This window comes from Gopherus flavomarginatus, chromosome 4 (genome assembly GCF_025201925.1).
Source record: "Gopherus flavomarginatus isolate rGopFla2 chromosome 4, rGopFla2.mat.asm, whole genome shotgun sequence".
Taxonomy (NCBI): Eukaryota; Metazoa; Chordata; order Testudines; family Testudinidae; genus Gopherus; species Gopherus flavomarginatus.
In genome coordinates this window covers 88,715,688-88,733,519 of record NC_066620.1, presented here as the reverse complement: position 1 = coordinate 88,733,519, position 17,832 = coordinate 88,715,688, and the positions used below count along the sequence as shown (strand labels likewise).

Sequence of the window (17,832 nt, the reverse complement as noted above, 5' to 3'; positions counted from 1 at the left end):
TTAGGAGGTGTACACATCTGCAGGGCATCACCAGCGCTGCAACTCCCTGTTTGCAGCGCTGGCCGTACTCCCGTTTTGTCTTGGGTGTAGAGGATCCAGCGCTGGTGATCCAGCGCTGGTAATCAAGTGTAGACACTTACCAGCGCTTTTCTTGACCTCCGTGAATAAGCAGGTATCCCAGCATACCTGAGGAAGCCTCTGGTAATCAAGCTGGTCTCCTTCCCCGGTTTGCTCTCGCGTTCCCCGAACCCCGAGCAAGCAGGTCTCCTTCCCTGCGGTTTGCAGGGTGGTTCGGGGAACGCGAGAGCAAACCGCGGCGAAGCTGGTCTCCTTCCCCGGTTTGCTCTCGCGTTTCCCGAACCCCCGAGCAAGCAGGTCTCCTTCCCTGCGGTTTGCAGGGTGGTTCGGGGAACGCGAGAGCAAACCGCGGCGAAGCTGGTCTCCTTCCCCGGTTTGCTCTCGCGTTCCCCGAACCCCCCTTGAAGCCGCCCAACAGCGCTGCAGTGTGGCCACATCTAACACCACTTGCAGCGCTGGTTGCTGTAAGTGTGGCCACTCTGCAGCGCTGGCCCTATACAGCTGTACTAATACAGCTGTAACAACCAGCGCTGCAAAATTGTAGATGTAGACATACCCTAAGAGACCATTCAGGGTGAAGTAGCCTGTTAACACCTTTGCAGTAAAAGAACAAAAAAGGGGGGTTGGGGGTTACAGATTGTTGTAATGAGCCATAAATCCAGTATCTTTAAGCATATGATTTTTGGTGTCTAGAAAAGTTATGAATTTAAGCTCCCAGGCTCATCTTTTGAAGGTGTTGTGTCAGTTTCCTTTGAGGACAGAGTCTGAGAGGTCAGATATGGAGTGATCATTCTGTGAAGAGTGTTGTCCATGGGTGTTACGGTGTTTTTGTCTTTTATCATCTTTCTGTGTGAGTTCATTCAAGAGTGTAGTGTACATCTGGTTTCACCAAATAGTAGGTGTTGGGGCATTTGGCACACTGGATGAAGTACATCACATAAAATCATAGAACTGGAAGGGACCTCGAGAGGTCATCTTGTCTAGTCCCTGCACTCAAGGCAGGACTAAGTGTTATTTAGACCATCCCTGACAGGTGTTTGTCCAGCCTACTCTTACAAACCCCCAATGATGGAGATTCCACCACCTCCTTAGGCAATTTATTCCAGTGCTTAACCACTCTGACAGTTAGGCAGTTTTTCGCAATATCCATCCTAAACCTCCCTGGCTGCAATTTAAGCCCATTGCTGCTTGTCCTATCTTCAGAGGTTAAGAAGAACAATTTTTCTCCTTCCTCCTTGTAACAACCTTTTATGTACTTGAAAACTGTTATCATATCCCCCCTCAGTCTTCTCTTCTCCAGACTAAACACACCCAATTTTTTCAAACTTCCCTCATAGGTCATGTTTTCTAGACCTTTAATCATTTTTGTTGCTCTTCTCTGGACTTTCTCCAATTGGTCCACATCTTTCCTGAAGTGTTGCGCCCAGAACGGGACAATTGTGTCCAGTTGAGGCCTAATCAGTGCGGAGCAGAGCAGAAGAATTACTTCTTGTATCTTGCTTACAAAACTCCTGCTAATACATCCCAGAAGGATGTTTGCTTTTTTTGCAACAGCATTACACTGTTAACTCCTATTTAGCTTGTGATCCACTATGACCCCCAGATCCCTTTCTGCAGTACTCCTTCCTAGGCAGTCATTTTCCATTTTGTATGTGTGCAACTGATTGTTCCTTCCTAAGTGGAGTACTTTGCATTTGTCGTTATTGAATTTCATTCTGTTTACTTCAGACCATTTCTCCAGTTTGTCCAGATCATTTTGAATTTTAATCCTATCCTCCAAAGCACTTGCAACCCCTCCCCAGCCTGGTATCATCCGGAGACTTTATAAGTGTACTCTCTATGCCATTATCTAAATCAATGATAAAGATGTTGAACAGAACCGGACCCAGAACCGATCCCTGCGGGACCTCAGTCATTATGCCCTTCCAGCATGACTGTGAACCACTAATAACTATTCTCTGGGAACAATTTTCCAACCAGTTATGCACCCACCTTGCAGTAGCACCATCTAGGTTGTATTTCCCTAGTTTGTTTATGAGAAGATCATGTGAGACAGTAACAAAAGCCTTACTGCAGTCAAAATATACCACATTTACCACTTCCCTCCATCCACAAGGCTTGTTACCCAGTCATAGAAAGCTATCAGGATGGTTTGACATGATTTGTTCTTGAAAAATCCATGCTGACTATTACTTATCATCTTATTATCTTCTAAGTGTTTGCAAATTGATTGCTTAATTATTTGCTCCATTATCTTTCTGGGTACAGAAGTTAAGCTGACTGGTCTGTAATTCCCAAGGTTGTCCTTATTTCCCTTTTTATAGATGGGCACTATAATTGCCCTTTTCCAGTCTTCTGGAATGTCTCTTGTCTTATCACATATTGTGATAAGCATCTGTAGGACCCATGGATCTTGAAATGTGTATTGTCAGGGGTGTTGATCATTGTAGCAGTGGAGATATGTTTGCAGGTTTTGCATCTTTGTTTTTGCAGGGTCTGGTCCCGTTTTCAGTTGGTGGGTCCGGGTCTGTGGGGAGCTTGCTTCTGATGATGAACTTGGCCAGAAGAGAGGCTTTTTGTTGTTTGTTCACTTATGCTATATGTTCTAATTGTAATCACTTTGTTTTTCTGTTAGGAAACTGTCCTTGTAAAATGCAATCGTCCTGGTCATACTTTGATCAACAAGACATTTCAGTTTGACAGGTGGGTGATCTTGAAAAGCTTTCTGGATTGTTGTACAATTCTGTAAATATGAAAATTGATTTCATAGCAGGAGCTGATTGCATAACGTGCTCATTTTTCTCATTTATTTGGTGATGAGGTGCTTCCCATGACACAAAGCACTGCAGAAATTAGATTAGATAGTGTTTTCATCCTACAGTTCCAAATGAAGAAGAGAGCTAATATTCCAAATTTAATATCTATCTTAGGTGCTTGTATGGCCCTCATCATAGTGGTATTGGAGCGCATTGCAATTGTTAATCCTCACAACAACACTCTGAAATAGGAAAGCACTATTATTCCCATTTTACAGATAAGGAACTGAGCCACAGGATAGATTAATTAACTTGCCCAAGGTCACAGAGGACATCTGTGACCAAACCAAGCATTTAACCCTAAGTGTTTTGAATCCTAGTCCAGTGTTTTGTCCATTAGTCTATCCTTGCTACCCACAATGTAGAATTGTAGTGAAGCCTCAGCTCTGCTATAGTTAAGGTTAAGCATCACTTTCTTTTTAAAGGTGGACTGTTTCAAGCTCACAAAAAATCCATGTGCTGGCTTGGATTGTCTTGGAATTTGCCATTTCTCATGGAAGTGCTGGTGGTCCAAATTTGAGGTCTTTTGAGTAAGGTATTCCTGAGATATAGTGCCCACACTCCTAAAAACTCAACATTTTATAAAATCACCTTATTCTTGTAACATTATTTTGTGCACACCTGGGGCTCAGACTATGGCTCTGAGGCACCCTACATTGATCCCAGTTGCCTAGGATTTATCCCAATTGGTGCATGGTACTCATTGCCCCTTTAGGGAAGCAATAGTGAAAAAAGATTTTAAAGATAGTTTAGAACTTTAGGTCTGCGTGTGCCAAACTGATGCGCCTAAAAGAGTGAAATGTACATCTGATGCAAAACTAGGGCTCTGTTGAAGCAAGAGAGTTTCCAGGCAGTACGATGTCTCAGTCGTTGCGTAGCTTAAGGTGACATGCTTAATGCAGAGTTAAGGTTACGCAATGGTGCCTCATGCCCTTCCACACAACCTTATTTCTGCCCTCTTGGAGTGATGCCCCAACACCCCAATAATACACAAATTAGCACTCTGCCCTTACAGATGCTGCTGAACGCTCTGGGAGCAGAGCAGCTGAGCACTATAGGACAAAGTCTAACACCATCTCTTTGCTAAGGTGAAACGCAGATTTAGGTCTGGTGTAGCAAACAGGATCTGCCTACACTCAAACACAGAATTTTCTTCACACAAACCACCCCTGACTGGCAAAATGTTACCACCCCTTCACTCTTGCCCTAAGGATTCCTTCTGAGACATTGCCTTCATTTACCCCTTATTAAATCCTGGAGACTACTGTCATGCATGCCACCAGATTTTTGACTATCCGTACTGACACAGCCTATAGAACTGGGTCCTGAAATAAGGTATGCTTGATCCTTCAAAGTATTCATGCACCTCTCCTCAAATCACAGGCATAGTTCTGCTTCAACTATTTCCTCCATCATTCAATACAGCTGCACCTAACAGTGAATGGCAGTTGGAATATACCTACTGATCACTGCTGGAATTCAAATCTGTGGTGCACAACACAGATAATGGCACATTCTCTTAGAACATCTTCATGTCTTCTTATGGCACCTCCACTCCTTATTGAACCATTCTCCACGGCTATTGCCAACTTCAGGAGGCAGAATTAAGGTTGCATTGCAGGGGTGGCATGTACCATAACTCTTCATTTCCTGGCTTTCAGAGGTTTGAGTTAGCCACTCTCCACATTGTAGAAGCGCACAAGGCATCACTGGGCAACCTTAGCTTTGTTAACAAAGTTTTTAGGCATTTAATATAGGTATCAGTTCTTAGTGTTAAAGATATGCCACAATATATTAAAGTGTATGGAGTACTTTTGCAAAGCACTCTGGAGGTGCTGTGATTCTGGACATGTGGTGACCATCCAGATAATCAGGAAAACGTTTTTTAAAAAATGTAAATCCCCCAAAGAATGCTGTTCTTGGGGAATGTTTTTTCAGTGTCCCAGCACAGCTCATTTTATAAACAGTAGAGCATATGGTTCTTATGAACTCAAAATGTTTATTTTTTTTAGCAACTTTTTATGGAACTAATAAATGTCAAAATATTTTATTTCAGTTCAGGAAGAAAATCCCATTTTTCAGCATTTTATGCTTTTAATAATTTTATCACTGAATCAGTTAACAAGATAAAAAAGAAGCTAATAATTTTCAGGATGAAATTAACATTAATATCCGTTTTGGGGAAAATCTGTAATCTTTCGAGTAGAATAAATAAATTTGTACAAGCAGATTCCCTGAGTTTGCTGTACCTTCCATTGTCCCAGATAACTAATTAAAACAAGTCTGTTTCTAGCCTTGAACGGAGAGTCAGTCAAGTTGTGTTCTTCTTCGAGTGCTTGCTCATATCCATTCCAGTTAGGTGTGCACGCGCCACGTGCACGTTCGTCGGAAGACTTTTACCCTAGCAACACTCGGTGGGCCAGCAGGGCGCCCCCTGGAGTGGTGCCGCTATGGCGCTTGATATATACCCCTGCCGGCCCTTCCGTCCCTCAGTTCCTTCTTACCGCCTGTGTCGGTCGTTGGAACAGTGGAGCGCGGCTTAGCTGATCTCCACCTCCCTAGCTTTTCGCTCATTTATATTGTTATTGTGTATATAGTTTGATTTTTTTATAGTTCTAGTTAACTTTGTTTTAGTAGTTATTGTAGTAGTTTTTGTATATACTTAAAGAGGATCGGGGCTTAGCCCCTTCTCCTCACCTGGTACCGGGGCCCATGCCTGGTTCACCGGGCTTCAAACCCTGCGCGGCCTGTCATAGGCCAATGCCCACAGGAGACCCGCACGACTCCTGTTTAAAGTGCTTGGGCGAATCCCACCTCGCGGACAAGTGCTGAATTTGCAAGGCTTTCAAGCCCAGGACAAAAAAGGAATGGGACATTCGCCTGAAGCAACTTTTGATGGAGGCATTTCTAACCCCTCCATCTTCGGCACCATCTGCAGCACCGGGGACAAGTGCCTCCTCTGTACCAGAACGCACAGCTACAGTAAAGGCTCCTCGGCACCAGCCTTCACCGGCCCAAGCTTCTGCCCGCCACCGCTCCCTCTCCGCAAGGAGCAAGAGGCATAAAACTTCTGCGGCCCCTGTATCTGCGCTGCAGTCAGAGCATACTACCAAGTCAGACCGCCAACTGCCGCGGCACCGCAGACCTCTGCACCATTGATTCCGGTCTCACAAGAGCGGTTGAGTCCGGAGCCTATCAGCTCCCCGGCACACGCTGTGGTCGAGCTTGTCGTGCCCTCTACGGCGGAGACTTTCTCCACAGCACGAGAACTGATTGCCTTGACGGAGCCAGAGCTGCCTCAACCCCCAGCACCGCTGGTGCGGGTTGTTCAATCATTGGGCAAGCCTGCCATGATGAGGCCATCTTCACCTGGTATCATTGAACGTCGCCGGTCACAATCCAGGTCCCACAGGCACTCTCGGTCCCGCCATCGATCCCGACGCTGCTCGCAGTCCCGGTACCGCTCTCCATCTCGGTACCGGTTGTACTTGCGGTACCGTTCGAGATCCCAATCGCCGTCTCGGTACTCTCGGCACTGGTCCAGATCCCGGCACCGCTGTACCTCTCACAGCCGATCTCGGCACGGAGATTCAAGGCACCGGTCGACCTCCTGGCACTGCGCTGGTCGTAGGTCCCGGTCCCACTCTCGGCACCGATACAACTCCCGGTACCGTTCTCCGGTACCGTGTAGAGAAGGATCGACTGGACGCAGAGACCCGATCCAATCGGCCTCAGCTCCCCTGTGGCCTTCTCCTCACCCATCCGCCTCATCCCATGCGGACAGTGCTTCCTATGGGGATTTGGAGACGCATACCCATGGCCCAGACCACGGACCTCATCACTGGTCCTTTTGGACACCTTGGGCTTATCATCAAGCCCAAGGCGAACCGGCTGGCCCATCACGCTCCGGTCACTCAGAGCACCGCGTGCCAGAGGCCACTGTAAGCAGACCTGACCCGGCTGGTACAGAGGAAACCAGTACCCACGCACCGGAACCGCACGATCCTACGGCTCCAGAGGTCCCCCAGGATCACGAGTCAGTGCAGGACCCACTCGTCCCTGGGCTATCATCCTCCTCTTCTCCGGATGAGGCAGTAGCGGGGACATCATCATCAGGCCCACCTCCGATTGCCCTCAGGTCACACCAGGACCTTCTGCGGCATGTTGCCCAGAATATTAACTTACCAGTAGAGGAAGTTCCAGAGGTGGAGGACCCGGTGATAAGTATATTGTCGGCGGAGACACCAACCAGAGTGGCTCTCCCCTTCATCCGTTCGATCCAGGCTAGAGCAGACACCATCTGGCAATCCCCAGCATCCATCCCACCCACAGCCAGAGGGGTTGAACGGAAGTACATGGTGCCCTCCAAGGGGTATGAGTACCTCTGTGCACCCGCCTCCCTGTTCATTGGTTGTACAGTCCGTCAATGAATGGGAGTGCCACAGCCAGCAAGCTCCTGTGCCTAAATCTAGGGAGGCCAGGCGAATGGATTTGTTGGGATGGAAAATCTATTCCGCGGGAGGCCTCCAACTCAGGGTTGCGAACCAACAAGCCCTCCTGAGCAGGTACAACTACAACACCTGGGAGGCGGTAGGGAAGTTTACAGAGTTGGTCCCGCAGGACTCCCACCAGGAATTTACATCGCTCCTGGAGGAGGGGAAGAGAGTTGCGCGGACCTCCCTACAGGCCTCGCTAGATGCTGCCGACTCGGCGGCTAGAACGGTCGCCTCTGGAATAGCCATGTGACGTATATCATGGTTGCAAGTGTCCGGCCTGCCACTTGAACTTCAACATACCATACAAGACTTGCCATTTGATGGACAGGGCTTGTTCTCACAAAAAACGGACCCCAGACTGCAGAGTCTAAAGGACAACCACGTAATTATGCATTCGCTGGGAATGCATACGCCTCAGACTCAAAGACGGTCATTCCGCTCCCAGCCTCAGTGCCCTTACCCCCCACCTAAGCCAAGGCAAGACTTTGCCAGAAGACGAGGTCGTACCAACCGCAGACGTCAGTCTGGACCTCAAGGGGGTAACAGTTCCGGTCCCACCAAACCAACAGCAGGACCCAAATCAAACTTTTGAGAGTGCACCCGAGAGCAGAGTACCAATTGCCTCCCAGGATCCCTTTCAGTTCTACAACCACCTTTCCCCGTTCCTCCCTGCGTGGTCCCAATTAACTTCAGATCGTTGGATCCTATGCACGGTGGAGCTTGGATACCATCTTCAGTTTGTTTCTCCCCCTTCCTCCCACCCCCCCCTCCTCGTCCCTCTTCAGGGACCCCTCTCACGAGCAACTCCTCCTCCAGGACGTCCGGAGGCTCCTTTCAATCAGAGCTATAGAGGAGGTACTGGAGAAATTAAGGGGCAAGGGGTTTTATTCTCGATATTTCCTAATCTCCAAGGCAAAAGGGGGCCTCCGGCCTATCCTAGACCTGCGAGGACTGAACAAATTCATCAAAAAGTTCAAGTTCCGCATGGTATCCCTGGGAACCATCATTCCTTCCCTGGATCCCGGAGATTGGTACGCCGCTTTCGACATGAAGGACGCATATTTCCACATTGCAATTTACCCCCTGCACAGACGGTATCTGCGCTTTTTGGTGAATCATCAACACTATCAGTTTACGGTCCTTCACTTTGGCCTCTCCTCGGCCCCTCGGGTCTTCACGAAGTGTATGGCGGTCGTCGCAGCTTCCCTCCGTCGTCGTCAAATACATGTCTTCCCATACCTCGACGACTGGCTTATTCGAGGGGCCTCCGAGGCACAAGTCATCAGCCATGTGACCATCATCAGGGACCTGTTCATGCGTCTAGGCCTGATAATCTATTTGGAGAAGTCCACTCTGGTGCCTACGCAGAGGATAGAGTTTATCAGGGCCATGCTGGACTCCAGCCTTGCGACGGCCAGTTTACCCCCACATCGTTTTCAGGCTATAGTCTCCCTTGTACAAAGACTTCAGAGCTTTCCAACAACCTCTGCTCGCACTTGCCTTGGCCTCCTCGGTCACATGGCTGCATGCACATTCACCACAAAGCACGCCAGACTGCGAATGCGTCCTCTACAAATCTGGCTCGCCTCAGCCTATCGTCTGGGCAGAGACGCCATAGACATTATACTCACAGTTCCGCTGAGGGTTCTGGGTTCCCTTGACTGATGGCGAACGTCATCCCTGGTGTGTGCAGGTCTGCTGTTCCATCCACCCCAGCCCTCCACGTCCCTAACAACGGACGCGTCGTCCCTGGGATGGGGTGCTCACCTAGGGGACCTTCGCACTCAAGGCCTCTGGCCGTCCCGGGAGTTGACGTTACACATCAATGTCTGAGAGCGGTCTGGCTGACGTGCCGAGTGTTCCAACGCCATCTGCAGGGCCATTGTGTTGCAGTGTTCACGGACAACACAACGGCTATGTATTACATAAACAAGCAGAGAGGGACACGGTCCTCCCCCCTGTGTCAGGAAGCGATCCAACTGTGGGACTTCTGCATAGCCCAGTCCATAGATCTAGTAGCCTCCTTTCTCCCAGGAGTGCGGAACACTCTTGCAGATCAACTGAGCAGATCCTTCCTGTCACACGAGTGGTCCATCCGTCCGGACATTCTCCATTCGGTTTTCCGGAGGTGGGGCTTTCCCCACATAGACCTTTTTGTCTCCAAAGTGAACAGGAAATGCCAGTTGTTCTGCTCCCTACAAGGTCGCTCCCCGGGCTCCCTCTCGGACGCGTTCCTAATTCCATGGAAAGGTCACCTCTTTTATGCCTTCCCACCATTCCCTGTCGTCCACCAAGTTTTACTCAAGCTCCGCAGGGACAAAGCCCACCTAATTCTGATCGCTCCGGCTTGGCCGAGGCAGCACTGGTAAACCCTGCTGCTCGACTTTTCTCTGACAGATCCGATTCCCCTGCCACTCTGTCCGGATCTCATCACACAGGACTTCGGCAGGCTTCACCACCTGGACCTGCAGTCCCTTCATCTGACAGCATGGCTGCTGTCTGGTTGAGCCAATCGGAGTTGCGTTGTTCCACCTCCGTGCAGCAGGTGCTGCTGGGAAGCAGAAAGCCTTCCATGAGAACAACGTACCTCACTAAATGGAAGCGCTTTTCTCACTGGTGCACCCAGCATGACCTTACTCCACAAACTGTATCAGTCCCCATTGTCTTGGACTATTTATGGTCCCTCAAAGAGCAGGGCCTGGCGATCTCTTCTATACGAGTGCATCTTGCAGCTATTTCCACCTTCTATCCTGGGGAAACTGGCAGTTCCATTTTTTCTCACCCCATGGTTTCCAGATTCCTCAAAGGCTTGGAGAGACTCTACCCTCAGGTCAAACGCCCAACCCCTACCGGGGATCTAAACCTCGTATTAACCAGGCTCATGGGTCCCCCCTTTTGAGCCTTTAGCTACATGCTCACTGCTGTACCTGTCCTGGAAGACAGCATTCCTCGTCTCTATCACCTCGGCTAGGCGAGTCTTGGAACTTCGAGCATTGACTGTGGATCCCCCTTATACGGTGTTCCACAAGGACAAGGTACATCTGCGACCGCACCCGGCATTCCTCCCTAAGGTGGTCCCTGCCTTCCATGTTAATCAGGACTTCTTTCTGCCAGTCTTTTTTCCGAAGCCACATTCATTGCGCCGTGAACAACAGCTGCATACTCTGGATGTCCGCAGGGCTCTCGCCTTTTACATCGAGGGGACCAAACCCTTCCGACGTTCACCTCAGCTATTTGTAGCGGTCGCAGAGCGCATGAAGGGCATGTCAGTCTCTTCCCAACGAATTTCATCTTGGGTGACATCCTGTATTCGGGCATACTATGACTTGGCTCACGTTCCAACCAGCCATCTCACCGCCCACTCTACCCGGGCTCAAGTCTCATCTGCCGCTTTCTTGGCACATGTTCCCATCCAGGAAATATGCCGCGCGGCTACCTGGTCTTTCATTCACACCTTTGCATTGCACTATGCATTGGTCCAGCAATCCAGAGACGATGCCACCTTCAGCTCAGCGGTCTTACATTCCACAACGTCTCGCTCTGACCCCTCCTCCTAGGTAAGGCTTGGGAATCACCTAATTGGAATGCATATGAGCAAGCACTCGAAGAAGAAAAGACGGTTACTCACCTTTGTAACTGTTGTTCTTCGAGATGTGTTGCTCATATCCATTCCAAACCCGCCCTCCTTCCCCGCTGTTGGAGTAGCCGGCAACAAGGAACTGAGGGACGGATGGGCCGGCAGGGGTATATATCAAGCGCCATAGCGGCGCCACTCCAGGGGGTGCCCTGCCAGCCCACCGAGTGTTGCTAGGGTAAAAGTCTTCCGACGAACATGCACGAGGTGCGCGCACACCTAACTGGAATGGCTATGAGCAACACATCTCGAAGAACAACAATTACAAAGGTGAGTAACCGTCTTTTCTATCTGCTAACAGAGAGTCAGTCAAGTTGTGTTCTATCTGCTGTCAACAGATTGAAAAACTCATCAGCACCAATATAGGGCAATTTGAGTATTCACTTCCCATATAAACACCTTCCCAGTTAATCCTTCGTAACAGTCCTCAGAGGATCTCTTGAGAGATGCTTTGACATGCTTTAGTGAGAAATATCAAATCAGTTCAAGACAAATTGAGATGGAACCTCGTTGCCTTAAGATCGGGGATTTGGTGCTACTGAATATTTCAAATGGTGTGGGTGAATAATGAAACAGAGAAAAAGCAGTTTGGGGATGTTTTTGTTCAGCCAGATTGACCTTGAAGATCTGACTCGAAAAGCATGCAGCAATGTATGTATGCGCATGCATACATAACCAGGAGGTAGTTTTGTTATTCAGTAACTGTTTTCTCAATATAAGTACTTTACCATATCTGCATATTTGTAGGTATCTCTGTTTTTTTAAAACATGTCAGTGGAATGGCAAGACAAGCACAATTTGTCCATCAAGCCAGACAAGTGCCTATTCAGTGATTAAACAGGAAATACTTTTTAACACATGTAATTAGACTGTGAAACTCATTGCCACAGGATGCTATCTGGGTCAAGAATTCAGCAAGATTCAAAGGGAGACTGGATGTTTTTATGGGTAGCAAGAACACCTGGAGTTATAATAGTTAATGCTAACAAAAAAATTGGAAAGGCTATAAGCCCTCATATTTCAGGGGCTAAAACAATCTCTGATTATTAAGGATTAGGATGAGACCTTCATGGAAGACAGATTATCCCACAGCTGCTGACTGCAGCATTTCTTGCACCTTCCTTGGAAATATCTGGTGCTGGATACTTGGCTAGATGGAACTCGGATCTGAGTGAGCATGGCGGTTTTTATGTTCCTGAGTCACTGGGTCCCCTGACACCAGTAACTGCACACTGCACCATAGTAACTCTAACTCAGGAACCAATCCATGCAACAAACCTCAGTTCCAACTCTGTCCACATATCTACACCAGCGACACCATCACAAGACCTAACCAGATCAGCCACACCATCACCAGTTCATTCACCTGCATATCCACCAATGTAATATATGCCAGCATTGCCCCTCTGCTATGTACATCGGCCAAACTGCACAGTCCCTACAGAAAAGGATGAATAAACATAAATCAGATATTAGGAATGGCAATATACAAAAACCCTGTAGGTGAACACTTCAATCTGCCTGGACCCACAATAGCAGATTTAAAGGTAGCCATCCTGCAGCAAAAAAACTTCAGGACCAGACTCCAAAGAGAGACTGCTGAGCTTCAGTTCATCTGCAAATTTGACACTATCTGCTCAGGATTAAACAAAGACTGTGAATGGCTAGCTAACTACAAAAGCAGTTTTTCCTCCCTTAATTTTCACACCTCAGCTGCTAGAAGAGGGCCTCATCCTCCCTGACTGAACTAACCTTGTTATCTCTAGCATGCTTCTTGTTTGCACATATATATATATATACGCCTGCCCCTGGAAATTTCCACTACATGCATCCAACCAAGTGAGTATTCACTCACGAAAGCTCATGCTCCAATACGTCTGTTAGTCTATAAGGTGCCACAGGATTCTTTGCTGCTTTTACAGATTCAGACTAACACGGCTACCCCTCTGATACCATACACAGTTATATTTGTAGCGTACACAAACACTTTAGTCTGTGTTTGTACATGTAATGAATTAGAGTGGCAGGATCTTGGTCAATTATACACCTGAAGAACCTTACGGGTAAATGGTTAAGAGCAGAATGTGACATCCATTAATTTATATTTTTAATGTAGCATATATAAACAGCAGAATATTTGATTACATGCAAATTGACTATTTTATGTTGTTTGCTGCTACCCAAATTCCTGCTTCTAATCAGCTAATGGGTCAAAACATCTTGAAAAGATAATCATTCATTGGAGAATAAGGTTGAGCAGGAAGGGAAGGAAAAGTAGGGAGGCATCAGAAAATAAAGTTTGTTCAAAGAGACGTATCTACATTTATATGTCAAATTCTTAAGTGTGGATAATGATTTTTATATTGTCTTTGTACATCTTGTATAAACAATACTGTACTTGTTTCAAGTGGTAATGTATAGGGAGTTACTTAGTCATGATGCTAAGAGAAGAGATGAATGAGTCAATGTCCTGTTTTATTATCATGAAATGGAGGAGGTTCTGATTTGTTATTTTCAGGTATGGATTCTGAGCTCTTTGTACTTTGTTTTTGAAGGGGTAGGTGGTAGGGGTAGATTAAGAAGTACCCTATATAAACTAGCTGGGGTCTTTACTTGAGTTTGAAAAATGTGTACAGTTGGTTAAAGTATTATCATTGTTTTGCTCCAAGAGTTATGTTATCATTGCCACTTGCTAAGGAGTGGAAGAACTCATTCAATTTAATGATTATATCCCTCAAAAACTTATTTTTAAAAGCAACACACAACTCTAAACATAAAAGAAAAACATCTGTTTCTGTGCAGTGAAAAATGCTTATCAGAAGGATGGTCTTGCGGTTGAGGCACTGAACTGAAACTTAGGAATATTGGATTCAATTCTCTGCTCTTCCAGTCTTCCTGTGTAGCCTTGGGCACATAGACGATTCCTGCCTCCCCATGCTGGGGCACAATCTAAAGGGGAGGACATGTGGCCACCCCAAATGTTTTCTCTCCCCTGGAAACCCCCCCGTTCTGCACCCAGCCCAGAGCCACCGTGCTCTCCCCACCCCATGTTACCTGCCCAGGCTCGGCTGCCGGGGACAGGGCCTGTGTATGCCATGGGGGAAGAGGGGCACTGGTTCGCTTGGCCCCTGTCCCTGACAGCAGGGCCTGGGCGGGGGGCAGCCTGCTGCTGCCCCAGCTGCCAGGGACAGGGGCCGAGCGAGCCAGAGCCCCCTCTCCCCTCCAGCATGTTTCTGGCTTACTTGGTTCCTCACTCCTGCAGCCAGTCCCAGGCAGGGAGCAGGCTGCCGCTGCTTCCCAGCCAGACTCTCTTAGGCAGAAACAAGCAGCTCCATCGCACTACCCTCCTGGCTACCAGGGAGAGCAGCCAAATGTGCCGGGGGGCGGGGGGGGGACGTGTATGAGGTGCAGGGAGAGAAGGACAGAGCCAATCTGGGGGAGGGCACTGTGGTCTGTCTCCTTCATACCCTGCAACAACAACTTGATCCCACATGCTCTCCCTACACATCGCCTCTGCTTGGGCAAATCACAGTGTCTCTCTGTGCCTCAGTTCCCCATCTGGAAAATTGAATTAAAGCACTGCCCTGCCTCACACAGGTGTTATGAGGATAAATTCAATGATGTTTGTGAGATGATGAGATGCTGTGATGCAGGGAGCTATACCAATAGATATTTAATAATGAAAAGGTGAAATGTTTGTGGTGCTACCCTTCACATATGTACCATGCCTCCATAAACTCATGCTTCAGGGTTTCAGCCAGCCACCTGCAGGGGTCAAGAAGGGATTTTTGCCTCAATGTATTCTGAGAGGGTTTTTTATCTCTGAAGCATCAGAGATGGCCACGGCTGGAGATGGAACATAGGCAGGGTTCGGCTAGTGCTCAGAGGTGTTTTCTCTCAAGTGCTTGGCTGGCTGGTACTTGCTCACATCCTCAGGGTCTATCTGATTGCCATATTGCCATATGTGGAGTTGGAAAGGAATTTTCCCACAGGTCAGCTTGGCAGTGACTTTTGGTTTTTTTGGCCTTCCTCTGCAACATATGGGTGTGGGTCACTTGCCAGGATTATCTGGGTATATTTTACTTAATCATTTCCTGCCATTATGGGGCCCTCGAGCACTGTTGCACCTCGGTCCCTTTTATTCTTTTCCTGTGGCACATAATAGTCTAGTAGTTCCCTGTGGGCTGTAATACTTTGGTGTCATTTTGGTTGTTGGCTTTAGTGTGTGGGTGCTTGGCGGTGTTGGTGGCCTATGCAATGCATGAAGTCAGACTAGCTGATCTAAAGTGGTCCATTTCTGGCCTTAAACTCTATGACACTATGAGAGGGAGCACATGCTGAGTAACCCCATTCCCTGGGAGAACAGCCAGTGCCCTAGGGAATGAGAGAAGGGAGTACTATGCCTCCTTAATGTCATAACACAGGAATCAGGGTCTCCAGCCAAGTGACAACTGGGAGAAAACAAAGTGTGGGTCAGTACAGCTGGGAGTAGTCTAAGGAGACTGCTGGGACCTGGTGATTGGGCGGGATTAGCAGAAGGATAGTCACCAATGCACAACCCTTTATTTATTTTTTAAAATTCCTTTTAGGTACTCTGTTCCCAGTGTTCCTATCTCCCTGAGGCAGCTCTGTGGGTGCAAAGAATTCATATCCCCAGGAATCTGCCCCCCTTAAAAATCACCTCATAATAAAGACCACAGCCCCTCCAAAAGACAGGAGTAGAACCTAGGAATTCTGATTTCCAGTCCCCTGTTCTAACCACTGGACCACACTGAACAAACAAACTACTTTTTTAGATCTTTGTGTCTCCCCTGCTCCAAGACATTTAGTGTGTGCATCTCTTCTAGTATATACCAAAGGCAGCTCAGACTTCTCTACACAATCTGCAGGGCTCGGCTGTGCCCTACAGTGCTCTCCAAATTTTCTGCCTCAGCTACCTGAACAAAGTAGCAGCTCTAGTAGCTCAGCTCTTTTTCCTTTCCTCTTCTTTTCCTGGCTCAGAAAGCCAGTTTCCGAACAGCAGTGAGTAGTTTCCCTCTACTGATCTTTCTGTCTCAAAGGTAAATAAGTATTCTGAAACACAATCTGTAATTGTTGTTGTCATAGAAACACATCAGCAAACCCTGAGTTGTGCGTTAGTGGCACTCAGCAACTGACTTTTATTTTTCTGGTCTGTGTTATTACACTGGAAATACAGTGATCATTTTTGTTCAGTGAATCATTCCATTTTCCTCCCCCTCAGAGTTTACAGTGCTGCTGAGTCTCAAGACACAGTGTTTGCAGATGTGGCCCCTTTGCTTACATCTCTGCTGGATGGGTAAGTTGAAAAGTAGGAGGAAACAATGTAAAGCGACACGACCAACTTGAAATCCATTCAGTTTTTTAAAAATGACTTAAAGAGTTATTTCCCAAGTTCTCTTGCCAGTTTTTGTGGGTTTACAATCACATTTTCAATGCTGTAATCTGACAGTCACTCAGTATTAGGATAGTCTCGCACTCACACAGGAAATAATGGAAGTGACTATTTTGAAATTTTTATCAAAGTGGACAAATTGGAAAAAAAAGAGATAAAATTATTTTTCTCTGGCCTCTTTCAGTTATAGTAAATATAGGTGCCACTTAAAACAGAGGTAAAACAAATTCAGACAACTGTAATTTCTTTTTTAAGTTAATAGTATATTTGTTTTTATTTTTTCTGCATGGTAAAAATTTATGCTGTGCTAAATTCTGAAACATTTTAAAAAATAATAGGCAGTGTGACCTACCTTTCTTCAATAGCATTTGAGGATCTTAAGAATTAATGATCCTCAGTTGTAGACTTTGAGACAGCATCAAATAGATTCCCTGGAGTTAAAAACAGTTTTGGAAACTACACTACCAGAAATAAATATTGATATACATTTTAATTACTTCTGGCCAGCAAAACCATTAAGGCTAATTTACAGTCCTCTGGAAAAAAGGCCTTGAAGTGGTTGTAATTGTAAACAGTGGGAATGAAACAGAAATCCATTAATTACTTCCTTTCCTCTCTTTTTCTTTCTCTTCCTTGCCTGATCCAACTGAACTGTGGATGTTCTTTTTCCATCTGATTCAGATTTCCTTCGTGACATTGTCTCTACGATGTCATATGAATCATGTGGGTTGTCATATGAATCATGTGGGTAGCCACATGACCATGGAATCATAAGCACTGACTCCATATGTGCTTTGGGGCTGAAGCACTCATGGAAAAAAAAATAGCGGGTGCTGAACATCCACCAGCCACAGCTGATAGGCAGCTCCACCAAACAGGTGGTCGGTGGTGCTGCCAAACAGCTGTTTAGTGGCTTGGGGAAGCATTTGGAGGAAGGTGGAGACCAGTGAGTGGGCAGTGGCCTCAGGGAGCAGGTGCAGATGGGGCAGGAAGAGGCGGGGGAAGGGGGCGGAGTGAGGGTTGGGTCTCAGAGGAGGGGAAGAGCAGGGGTGGGAAGAGGCAGAGCGAAGACGGGACTTTGGGGGAAGGGTCGAGGCCTTGGGGTGGAGCACCCTAGGGAAAAGTAAAAGTTAGCATCTATGCATGGAACTTTTTTTTTTTTCTTCTTTTTTTGAATACTGACAACCCTTAGGAAATGCATGCTTATCCCTTAAACCTGGGATTGCACAGACCAAGGCTACAAGTACCCTGCCCCTTAAACTGCCCTAGCAGCTCAAAGTGACCTTAAGGCTGCTCTGATGAGACTGCTGAGGATTCCCCAAGTGTGTAGAAGTCTTAGGCACCCCACATACTCACACAGCGCAGGGGGTATGGAAGGGTGAGATAGTGACAAGA

The 17,832-nt window shown here is 47.2% G+C and overlaps 1 protein-coding gene across 7 annotated transcripts in view; it reads left to right on the top strand.

The window, feature by feature from the left end:
* KIF25 (kinesin family member 25) overlaps positions 1 to 17,832 on the top strand; it is a 90,485-nt gene that overhangs the window by 50,198 nt on the left and 22,455 nt on the right. For 6 of the 7 annotated variants that reach the window (XM_050949091.1, XM_050949090.1, XM_050949089.1 and 3 more), the window contains 2 exons: positions 2,714 to 2,781; positions 16,267 to 16,341. In XM_050949091.1, the coding sequence (XP_050805048.1) occupies positions 2,714 to 2,781; positions 16,267 to 16,341 (143 nt within the window). The remainder of the gene's footprint in view (positions 1 to 2,713; positions 2,782 to 16,266; positions 16,342 to 17,832) is intronic. The other variant, XM_050949087.1, reaches the window with a different exon arrangement.